Source organism: Pollachius pollachius, assembly GCF_949987615.1.
Source record: "Pollachius pollachius genome assembly, chromosome: 3".
In the NCBI taxonomy this organism is placed as follows: domain Eukaryota; kingdom Metazoa; phylum Chordata; class Actinopteri; order Gadiformes; family Gadidae; genus Pollachius; species Pollachius pollachius.
The window spans coordinates 18,569,847-18,582,346 of NC_136936.1; the positions used below are offsets into that span (position 1 = coordinate 18,569,847).

At 43.8% G+C, this 12,500-nt stretch overlaps 1 protein-coding gene across 7 annotated transcripts in view; it reads right to left on the reverse strand.

Annotated features, from left to right (window-relative positions):
- rap1gap2a (RAP1 GTPase activating protein 2a) overlaps nucleotides 1–12,500 on the reverse strand; it is a 74,461-nt gene that overhangs the window by 19,865 nt on the left and 42,096 nt on the right. For 5 of the 7 annotated variants that reach the window (XM_079733914.1, XM_079733913.1, XM_079733912.1 and 2 more), the window contains one exon: nucleotides 8,153–8,237. In XM_079733914.1, coding sequence (XP_079590040.1) covers nucleotides 8,153–8,237 — 85 coding nt within the window. The other 2 variants (XM_079733915.1, XM_079733916.1) reach the window with 2 other exon arrangements.

Sequence of the window (12,500 nt, forward strand, 5' to 3'; positions counted from 1 at the left end):
CTCTCTCCCTCTCTTATTACCTGAGCGTACCTGGGAATATATCAACACTCCCACCTCTGAGAGAGAGAGAGAGAAAGAGAGAGAGAAAGAGAGAGAGAGAGAGAGAGAGAGAGAGAGAGAGAGAGAGAGAGAGAGGCTGGGGTGGCAAACACAATGCATTTTTCAGTTGTAGGCACACAGTGTGCAAGATAACCATTGCATTCAGACAATGTCACTCACTGTGTGACGTGGATGCAAATGTTTTTTTATAACCTAGCCAGCCAGGGGGACAGAGAGCAAGGAGAGAGAGGAAGGATTATCTCCAGAGTTAATATATAACCAGTTCATCGACACTGTAGGCTGATATGGAAATGGTGCGTTGTCAGGGAGAGTCAACAGCAGGAGGTCTGGAATCAGGCAGCACAGTACGGTACATCAGTCTCTGCTGACATACAGATGGCTTACAGACAACTATCTGACAGAGAAGTGTGTGTGGAGTACACTGTGAATGTCAGGTGTGTGTGTTAGTAGATTTTAATCTCTTCTCCCTTATAGCATGGCCAGGAATGGATTTGTGCATAGGTACATGTCTGGGGGTGTGTCTGTGTGTGAGTGTTATCATCTCTGATCTCTGAAAGTGTGTAGGTAAGGGTGTGTGTATAGGTGCCTGTATGTGTGCATCTGTATGTGTTTGTGTGTTTGTGTGTATTTTTGTGTGTGTGTGCTTGTGACTGTGTGTCTGTTCTCCTCTTTGACCTCTGATAGCATGGGCAGGTATGGATGCATGTATAGGCGAATCTATGTGTGCTGTCTTATGTCTGCAGAGCTCTGCAGCCTTTGGATTTGATTGGCTGGACTGAAGCCGTCTGAGCGTTACCCACAAGGTAATGGTACGTGTGTGCGCTCGCTCAAATGCTGCCCACTCAAATCATCTTCCTCAGAGAAAAGCAATGTGTACATCGCGTACCATCTCGCTTTGCGTCGAAAGTATTCGAAGTGTGACACATACATACAATGGTGGTAAAGTATAATCCATGTATCGGCAACACTTTATATAATGTTAGGCATGAGTCATTTATGAGCCTTTAGTTAAACAATAAACAAATCCTTAAAAAAACAATCAATATATATTTTTGGATGATAAGTAAGTGCTGCAATAAAGGGCCCCAATTTGACCACCAGGTGTGATGTTGATTAGCCCTTACAAGCCTCCAAATCGACCCTCTAGTGACATCACAAGTGGGAGTGTGCAACCAGATGCATGATTGGTAGATCAACATAGCACCATCTATCCAGTGCATTGTAGCAACTGGTGGTTCTAGGGGCCATTTAACAAAGAATTAATGATGATCTACAAATATATATATATATATATATATGTTTTGTTCATGATTAGTTAAACATTAACTAAAGGCCAAAACCTTATTTTGACTGAACCCTATTATAAACTGCTACCCTTCTGTCCTGCAGCGTTTATGTAACAGGCCTCAATCTGCAGCTTTCGGTGGCTCAGACGTTTCTCTCGCTCATTAGTTTTTGCGGTGACACCAGACAAGGACGAAGCCTCGCTCTGAGACCTTGTCTGGGGGGGGGTCATACCACCCGTCTGGCAGGCATGCATCACTCTGTCCCTGACCCCGTTCTGCTCTGTCGCTCTGCTAATCCTGACACCCCCCCCCGACAACACACACCCTCCATCTCTCACTCTCCAATCCTTTTATCTCCCCACTCATCTCTGATTCATGTCTCACTTTCCAGATCATCATTCCCGTTCCCCTCCCCTTCCAGAATTTTCCTTTCAGAGTGCAGCTCCCTTCCGCACCCCCCACATAGACACCCTTTCTCTTCCTTCTTTCTATCTCCTGCTCTCCTTGTCTGAACATCTCCTTCTCCACCTCCAATCACCCATGGCAACACACCAGGGATGGCCGGAGGCAGGCGATAGATAAGAGGGGGATGCCAAAAAAAGGAAAAAAGGAGTGTTGACGGCCCGGTCATTCAGCCTGATTGATGGACAGAAAAGATACGCAGAAGCTACTATTGCATTAATATAGATCCAAAACACTTGGGCTGTTATGATATTTGCAGTAGACCCAAAGAACCCTGAAGTCCGCTAAGGAGCCACTGAGAACAGAATGAACCACTTCCTAACATGAGCAAAGCACAGACACACGCACATCTATGAGATCCACTTTTTAGAAACTACAACAACAGTACTCACTTCACAATGTCCTATTTCTCACAGCCACCTTGATGTCTGGGGGTCACAGATAACAGATGATCTCTCTCAAAAATACAAGGGTAAGCATTTACAATGCGAGATGAGGCTTGTACAGAAAGTGTACGGACCCCAGTCGCTGCCTCACACGTCTTTAGAAAATATGGCCCGGGGCGATTGTCTATCTGTTACATGGGCAGAGGCAGACGCTCATGTCATGTCCTGCCTGGAGTTATGAAAGCGTCTCTTGGGGGAAATTTTGTCTACTTTGGAGATACATTTCTGTTTAATTTCTTTCAGAACATTTCATGTCGTGATGTTAAGAACTTAGAAAGGTTTAGTTATTGGATTTGTAGATCAGTGCTTAATATTTTTTTCCTGAGTCTAGTTTATACAGTAGTGTTATACCAAATGATTGCTCGCTTCTAAAAGGAAATGCTTGTCAGTCATATGATGTTCTTTTATGGGGGTTGAATTCCAATTTGCTGTTTTCATTTCAATAGTGTCCTTATTCTTTGTTTGATAACCACTCTGTGTAATGACAGTTGCACTATACAATTACTTTAGTCTTTGAAGTAGTCTAGTAGTTTATAAAATATCAGGAAAAAAAGCAATTCGAAACCTTTTCTGGTTCATTATCTCCGTTGGTACTCGGTAGTGCAGTTTCGCCAGTCTGCTGAATTGAAATTGGTTCCGAAATTTGTTCTATACACTGAAATCATCCACAGGTATTTGAAAATTCTGAGTGAAACGCTTTCCTCATTCTCTTTATCGTTGGAGTTCGATAAACTCTTTGTCTTCATAGATGGAGTTTATTATATGAATGAGGGTATATTATATTAGCCTAAATAATAATACATGAGGCTAAAAGTAGCTTATCTTTTCTGTAAAATTTAACGCAGAGGCTGACATGAATGTCGTCAGTTGGAAGAGGCGGTTGGTCATTGAGTGAAGGCACTGCACCCTATTCAACTGTGGGACACCATGAGGCAATGGATTATTTTCAACATTTAAACCACGCAAAAGTCCCCAAAAAAGTATGCATTATCGAGACGCAGAAATAAAAATATATATACGACTCGACGATCAAATGTCTTGACGAATCAGATTCGACAATGGAAGATCTCAATGAAGGACACCCCTAGTCTTGGTTTTATCATGTATTCAGTGTCTATATCGTTCTGTGTTGTCACCTAACCGAGGGCTACCACTGAGGATGAGACGACCTGTGGTGGATGAAGCACTCAGACCACGTACTTGAGTAAAAGTTGAGATACCTAGTGTAAAATATTACTCTTAAACGTCGTCTTGAGTAAAAGTATAAAAGTACTTGGCTTTAAATGTACTTAAGTATCAAAAGTATAAGTAATTTGGTGTAATGTAATTCCAATGTCTTGCTATGTCCTTTAGACACTCATTTAAGGTTAAAAGAAACCCAACCAACACAATGTTTTCTATTTGTGATTTCTGGTGCTGATATCATTTGAAATGATCATAATTACCTATTAGATTGGGCGGCGAATTCTTGAAAAAGGAAATCGTATGCTTCTTTCTTATGCTTCAGAGAAGGCACTTAAAAATAAACAAGTCGTTCTTCCTTTCCACTACTTCAAATAGTTTGCCTAAATATGGCCATGGGGGCTCAATTTCAATATGTGGCGCTTCTTCCATTATTGTGTGTTGGCTATAAACATCAAACGTGACAGCGAAATTTGAAGGCTAAACAGACACACAAGGAAAAAGGCAAAGTTGGGAGAAACCCGCCCAAACTGCACGAATCACGATTTGTTCTGATCGGTACACTTTTGGATCTGTCACTTTATCGTCTATGGTCATGCATGCTGCACACCGACAGAGACTCACCCACACACACACATACACACACACACATGCACACACACACATACACACACACACACACACACACACACGCATGCGCGCAGGGGCAATGCGCAGACAGACACGCACAAACACACACACACACACACACACACGCACACAAACACCCTCGCACGCAGAGGCCAAGCGCAGACAGACACACACGTGCGCACAATCACATTCGCGCGCACATGGGGCACGCGCAGGCACACACACACACACACACAATCACACAGCATGCATGTCTTGAAAAGGACCGTTGAGAGGAACAACCGGTTTTTCGAATGGATTGGAGTAAATAGTACGATTTTCCTCTTCGAAGTGTAGTTGAGTAAAAGTACGAAGTCTCACAAAATAATGATACACAAGTAAAGTACAGATACGCTAAAAAGTTACTTAAGTACGGTAACAAATTACTTGGTTACTGTCCACCACTGGCGACGACTGCGCACCGGCCAGGGCTTCGATTGTCCACGCAGGCGCAGGCCAGGCGTTTGAGGTCCCCAGAGCAGCGGGCCAGGCCCAGTGGATGAGGTTAAGGATTGCAATCGGTAGACGGAATCCCATTTCATCCCGATTATCAGACCTACCAGGTGTATTCTGACGCCCTGGCCCCTGGCCCCTGTTGTATCAGAGGGCTTTTCGTTTTAGGGGCTAAAGAATAATAGGCATTGTTTAGATAGGCTATCTTCTTTCTGTCTATTTTGCAATAATAAAAATGCTAACAAGGAATACTTATTATTTATTATAACTGTTTATACGACCACGCATCAATACATATCACGCGGTTTATAAGTCTCCTCTGTGTGTATGGCGATGTGCGTCAGACACAACAACACACACACAATCATTGTATTTCGTTTCGCAATCTTGAATCTACTGTCCCCGCAAGACGTCTGAGGAATGATTGGTGCGGATCCATAATTGTTATGCAGGAGGCTACAATTATAATGCGCTGCGGCTGTAAACAGATTATCTGATATGGGTTAACAGCAGACAGTAGTGTATGGAGACTTACCACAAGCGTGGTGGTGCTTTAAGCAAACAAAGATGTTTGCACCCCGTTGTTGTTTTCAGCGACTTCCTTCTGATATTCTCTTCTAGAGGAAAGTGGCATATTTTTCGGCAGTCTTTGCTGAGAAACACATGAACCATTTTCTTCCTTCACACCCTCACTTCCTCTCTCTCTTTCTTGTCCTTCTCTGTCTTGCTCTCTCTCTCGCTCTCTTTCTCTCTCACTCTCCCTCTCCTTCCTGCTCCTTCCCATGTTTGCTTTCACTCTCCTCATTAAGTGCCTGAAGATAAGGAAACAGGAAAGTCAAGACATGCCCTAAACTAAATCTCTTGTTGAAACATAACAGGTTTTTTAAGTGCATCTAGAGACACACAAAAACAAATAAAACAGGCCCCCATGAAGATTGACACATGTGGTCACACTCGCCGCTCATGTTTCTTAATTATTGCAATGTCCTGTCCTACACACCAGTCCCACACCCCCACACATACACACACACACATACACACACACATGCACACACACACTCTTCAAACACCAAATTGAACATTTCTGTCTGCCCTTTACTCACATACTACATCAACATACTGATAGAAAGAATGTATCTTTACGCAATTGTCTCCATATAGATGCACTCCTCCAACACCAATCCTTTTTATAACTGGATGCAATCCACTCAAATTGACAATGTATATTTGAATAATCCGTTTTTAAGCTAGGGTCTGCAATTTCGAGAAACCTGCCAGTAAGAAGCCAAACAAAAAATCCCAATCATCCTTTAGGCTCACTCCAAAGCCCCTCCCCCAAAACACCTTTAGCAAAAGGTCAGCCAGCCCTTTTGGACGCACAATGAGTACACTGGCTACACATGCAGGCGGGAACGTAGGTAGACAGACATGTAGGCAATCCAATCATTCGGCCTGAAGGAAATAATTGGACGAGCATCGCATGCCTGCAACAGCCACAGATAACAGATAAATAAACAACAACTAAAAATGCTTCTAAAATAAATGGCCTACCCTAGCTCTAAACATATTCCTTGTGTTCATAATATTGAAGAATCTCATCCGAAAACATCTACCTGCTGCCTGAGTTTCAAAGGAACAAATATTATTTTTTTGAACCAATATTTCATCCACTCACTCACTGACATTTACATTCTGTCATCGTCCTCCTAGGATTCTAAATACAGCCAATATGTTTGCTGTCTATTAAACGTGTGTTTGTGTGTGTGTGTGTGTGTGTGTGTGTGTGTGTGTGTGTGTGTGTGTGTATGTATGTGTGTGTGTGTTTGTGTGTGTGTATGTGTGTGTGTATGTGTGTGTGTGTGTGTGTGTGTTTGTGTGTGTGTGTTTGTTTGTGTTTGTGCTTGTGTGTGTGTGTGCATATGTGTGTGTGTCCACTTAATACCAAGGTTCTTCAAGGACTGTATTATGAATTGTGTAACTCGAGTGTGTGTGGGTGAGCCAGAAGACAAAGATGAGTGAAAGCATTAACTTTACATGTCCTGTCAAACGCATAATAAATCATCTGAATGGATGCATTTTTTTAATGGGCCTCAACATCCAAAGGGAATTAAAGGTCAATAAGTCATCCAACAAGCAATACATCTCCATCATTAGGTTAATTTAGCTGTTTATGGACATTTCTCTATCTCTGTGCATGTGTGCCTGTATTTGTGTATGTGTGTGTGTGTGTGTGTGTGTGTGACGTGGGTGTGTGTGTGTGTGTGACGCGGGTATGTGTGTTTGTGTGTGTGTGTGTGTGTGTGTGTGTGTGTGTGTGTGTGCATGTGAGTGTGTGTGTGTGTGTGTGTATGTGTGTGTGACGTGTGTGTGTGACTGGTGTGTGTGTGTGTGTGTGTGTGTGTGTGTGTGTGTGTGTGAGTTTGTCTGTGTGTGTGTGTGTGTGCCTGTGTGGGGTGTGTGCTTGCATGTATGTGTGAGAGAGTGAGAGAGACAGGGAGCTGAGAGAGTTGAATCAGAATGGAGGTGAATCCTAGTCTATTAAACACGTCGCTATGAGGATGACTTGCATAGTGTGGAAGAAAAGAGCAAAGTGAGGCGTATTATATTCATGGGATTAAATAAAGACAGTATGATGAATCTTGTCTTACAATGTACATTCAGGCCCCCAAGAAAACATAAAAATACCACCTCTGCTGTGAACAGGAACGTTGTAAAGGGGTGAAAGGTGAGGAGAGTTAAGGGCGCTTACAAGGGAGAGGGCTCTTTAATCACATATGATATATTAATGGTCATCAAATAAGGATATTTTCCCTTAACACTGTCAATGAAACGACTTCAAACTATTTGTACAGTGACGAAAAGAGAAAATTGTTTGCATCGAAAAACAAACCCAGACAAGCTGTATTGCAGCCTGTACGCTTATATGAATTATAAATGTTATCAACATTAATAACTCTGTTATTTGGGGGTACAATTAAGGTTGAACTCGGGGAGCTTTGATATGTTTTGATATCTGTATAGATGTGAGGTAAATAACAATGAGGTATTTTCAACGTGTGCCACAGGGTTTACAGTGAATCTTACTGGTTTCCATTCAAGGTTAATAACATGTCTTGAGACATACAGTAACAACAACTAAACAAAACAGGTCAGGTCAGTTGTCGGTACACATTGGATTAAGGAAATCATTAGCCTTCGAAAAGTACACAACAGCAAGCATTTGTTTCACACAGTTGTTCTGTTCATCCCCTGTAGCCAGCCATTGTAGAAATGGTGTGAGTGTGTGTGTGTGTGTGTGTGTGTGTGTGTGTGTGTGTGTGTGTGTGTGTGTGTGTGTGTGTGCGTGTGTTGGGGTGAGGTGTGTGCGTGCGTCTGTGTGTGTGCATCTGTGTGTGTGCATCAGTGTGTGTGTGTGTGTGTATGTGTGTGCATGTGTGCATCTGTGTGTGTGTGAATCGGTATGTGTGTGTGTGTGTGTGTGTTTGTGTGTGTGTGTGTGTGTGTGCGAATTGGTGTTTGTGTGTGTGTGTATCTGTGTGTGCATGTATCAGTGTGTGTTTTCGGTGTGTGTGTGTGTGTGTGTGTGTGTCTCACCTTCATGCTGGGGGGTGCGGTGCGTGGTGGGGAGGGGGGGCACTCCCCCAGTGGGACATGAGAGATGGTCAGCAGCTCTTGTTTCCTGTTAAGAGAGAGAGAGAGAGAGAGAGAGAGAGAGAGAGAGAGAGAGAGAGAGAGAGAGAGAGAGAGAGAGAGAGAGTTAGTTGTTTTATATTGACGCCCCACTGTGTGACATTTCTAATTGAAGGTCACCTCGGTGGCACAGGCGTCGGTAACCCATCTCTAAATGAAACACAAATTGTCCCTTCCCCCGTGTCCAGCCTGTTAGCAGGCCCCAGTGAAAGGTGAGCTAAGACGAAGCGTCAACTCTGGATATGTGGCCTGAGCAGCCTACTAAATAAGGGCTAGGTCGCACTACAGCATAATACACCAGTGACTGGCAGAGCTAACGTATTCCTTCTCGATCATTTTACAGCAATTAATTACTGCTACTGCCCCCCGCCCATGACTTATACATTAGCATCGTCAATCAAGGGACATTGAGTGTGACACATACAGTGGGAGAGAAGATACTGTTACACGTGTCAGAGCTCAAGATGCATGCCTATATACATTATATTTGGTACATTCATTAGTGAGATTATAATTAGCTATTTCCGCGGCATGCTATTGCCTTCCAGGGAAGAATAATCTGGTTCTACATATTATTTTAGCGGGCGGTCAGAAGAAGACTGTGATCTTAGTCATTAGTACCGTTCCCAGCCCGGGAGGCCGAACGTCCCCTACTTCTATATTCCTCCCCCCCATACCTCCCTCTGGGGCCTCTCTCTCGCTACCTCCGTCGCCCTCTCCTGCTTCCTCATTTCACCAGGCATGAGTGTACATTAATGATCCAAGATGCCAAAGATTCACTTTTCACCAGGGGACAGAGGAATGGGGCAGAAGAGAATGAGAGAAGGAGGGAGAAGGGGAGAGAGAGAGAGAGAGAGAGAGAGAGTGAGAGAGAGAGAGAGAGAGAGAGAGAGAGAGAGAGAGAGAGAGATACATAGAGAGGGAGAGAGTAAGAAGTAGGGAGAGAGAGAGAGAGAGAGAGATAGAGAGAGAGAGAGAGAGAGAGAGAGAGATAGAGAGAGAGAGAGCTTAGAGCAACACCACAGGGAACTAAATCTGAACAGAGAGAGAGAGATACATAGAGGGAGATAGAGAGGGAGAGAGTTAGAAGTAGAGAGAGAGAGAGAGAGAGAGAGAGAGAGAGCGGTAGGAGAAAGGTAAGGCTTAGAGCTACACCACAGGAAACTAAACCTGAACCAAACCCATCATCTGCTGCTTTTTAGATTCTTCCTTTTCGTAATCCAAACGGTTTTCTAAGAAAAAAAATCAATTCAGTTTGACTGCATGATGCAAGTGACCCATGGTGGATTTTCAAAATGAAAAAAAAGCATTGAAAAAAGAAATAAGATAAAGAAGGAATATTATCTGGATTCCTATGACCTTCCCAAAATCCTCCTCTCTATCTTATAAGGCAACCACAGAGGACATGTATCATGTCCTCTGTGGTACAGACCTTAACCAAACACTATATGACCTCCATAGTTGCAAAGGAAGGTGTTAGATATATATCCTTAGTAAACTGGCAACACATAAGTAAGATGTTTGTCAAAGCTAAACAGTCATCTGTGAAAGATCTCTCACAATGACAAAACAGCTTTTGAACGATGCTTCTCTGGTTTAAAAATACTCCTATCCCCTCCCTCATCACCCTTCTCTTTATCTCTCTCTCTCTCTCTCTCTCCCTCCCTCCCTCCCTCCCTCCCTCCCTCCATCTCTCTCTCTCTCTCTCTCTCTCTCTCTCTCCTCCCTCTATCTCTCTCTCTCTCTCTCTCTCTCTCTCTCTCTCTCCCCCTCCCTCCCTCCCTCCCTCTCTCTCTCCCTCCCTCCCTCTCTCTCTCCCTCTCTCTCTCTCTCTCTCCCTCCCTCCCTCTCTCTCTCTCTCTCCCTCCCTCCCTCTCTCTCTCTCTCTCTCCCTCCCTCTATCTCCCTCCCTCCCTCTCTCTCCCTCCTCTCTCTCTCTCTCTCTCCCTCCCTCCCTCCCTCCCTCCCTCCCTCTCTCTGTTTGTGACGTACTGTAACCCTGGTCCCAGTGGATAGTGAAGCAGCCTTATCCTCCAGGGCGAACACCTTTTCAGCAGGCCCTAATTCGTCAGCAGATATTCTCCAGACAGATTCCTCCCACTTCTACCACAGAGTATATAAGAGATGCACACCGAGCCCACCCTGGGTATGGGACACAAACAAACCAACCACAAACTACAAAAGACTGCTGTGAAACTGAACCAAACAGGACTTTTCAGATGTTATTTCACCACAGAAGGGTCTGCTGAAGGCTTCATCATATATTGCTCATCCGGTATCCAGGCAGTATTTGGATGTTGTCACTATGGTCCTGTGCATGTCGTGCTATGTAAGACCAACCTTCATGTTGTTTACGTTTTAATGGTATCAATTAAAACACCTTGAAAAATATCCATAAATCATGGGGTAATCCGATGGGAAAGAAATTTTGCAAAAAAACTGGGGCTGAAAATAATTCAATCAATCCATTCTGCATCAGTCAAAATAGGCAGTAATCCGTGTCAGGCCGATGGCACGTCAGGTCACAGGGGAATGTCAGGCTGGATATGAACAAATGCACCGCAGGTTCATTAGTGTAAATTCAGATGGATGGGAGCTGTCATTTCGCCTGCTGGTGAGCCCCATGCCAAACACAGACCAGCTTAAGATAGAATAAGATTGATCTGCCAATGCTAAATATATTACCCGCTGCTAGAGACTACATCCCGGCCACACATTCTCCACGCACAAAGGCACGCTTATAGAAAGAATCGCATGTTTGTCTTTGGACACGAGTGGTGCCGGAGTTTGAAGTGACATCGTGAACCGCAATTGATGCATGAGGTCTGGCCGTGCACTGATCGAGGGGCCGATTAATAGTCGAAATGGAGTGTTGATGTGAAATGTATACCACAGCACTTCTGTTCCAGTCATTAGCATGAAATACCGTGCCATACACTCTCCATTACCGACAGTTGAACAGAGTCAAGGGGGGAAGCAGCGCAACACACACTCTCTGCCCCACACATGTACACAAATACCTCAGAAACACACACTGTTTGTTTATGTGTGTGCCAGTCAAGCCTGATGTTATCATGTGATTATTTGGAAGATAAAAAGGGGTGTTTTTGTTGCAGGTAGGTGATCTTTCGAGACCTATCCTAATCAACTGCCAAGCTAGATGAGTGATCTTGTGTTTTTGTTACAAAGCCCTCAGGCATGTATACACACTGCTATGGCTCATCCAAAATAAAGGCAAAACACCCATCTGTAAATTATTATTCAGCTTGTGAGATCCTCTTTCATTGGAAGTCACAATATATACGGAGGACAATAGATTTTTTTTATCTTAGTGAACATTTTAATTTGACATTCAATCTATTAAATAGTCCTCAACATCCATCAGTCTACCTCATCCTTTCTCTTCTCTTTCCACCTCCTTGTCACTCGTTTACTTTGCTCCTTTCTTCTTCCATTTGAAGGTTATAAACACGACACAGAACAAAAGGTCAAACCGACGAGGAACATTCCTGTTTGTATAAAACAGAAGTAAGTGGCGTTTATCCGTCGGCGGCAAACGATGAGCTCGGGTAGGATTAACGTGTTACAAGTTGTAAGTCCCTGTGAGACCTCCCCAGACTTCCTCCTGATCCTCTGTGCAGCATAAGGGGATGTCTGTTGAGCCCACAGTTCAGAACCACGCTTCACGCGAACTTTCCACTGGACTCAGCAGCACTCTCACAATACGGTGCTGTCTCTGCACACTCTGTTCTGCTCTGGCAGCTGCGGGCCGCGCCAAAACCTGGACAATGTTTGAAGAAGAGATCTGCTTCCAAGTACAGAGCTCTACTGTAGGGGCTCGGGGAATTCAATGAATAAAATAATATTAAACAAAAAAAAAGGGTGGGAGAGTTTCACTACAGAGTTGAAGGGGAACTCAACAAATAGACTAGAACATAATGGAAAATTAATGAATACAAAAACAACTTCACTTGCAATGTTGAGGAAAACTCAACAAATATAATGGAACAGAACATATAATAGGAAATAATACAATATCATTGAACCATTTGTGAGCCTCCCAATGGGGCCCAGAGAAATGAAACCATCAAAGAGGCTGGAGTTGTGTGTGTCTAGAGGTTAGAGAAGCTAGCTGTGGGTAAGGAGGCCGCCTGGTGAAAGCCTCCACTGACCTGTGAAGAGCCAAAGCTGGTTCCTACCCCTACCACTGGGGGCCTCCGTCTCTCTCCCAGTCATCATTATACAAACAGGA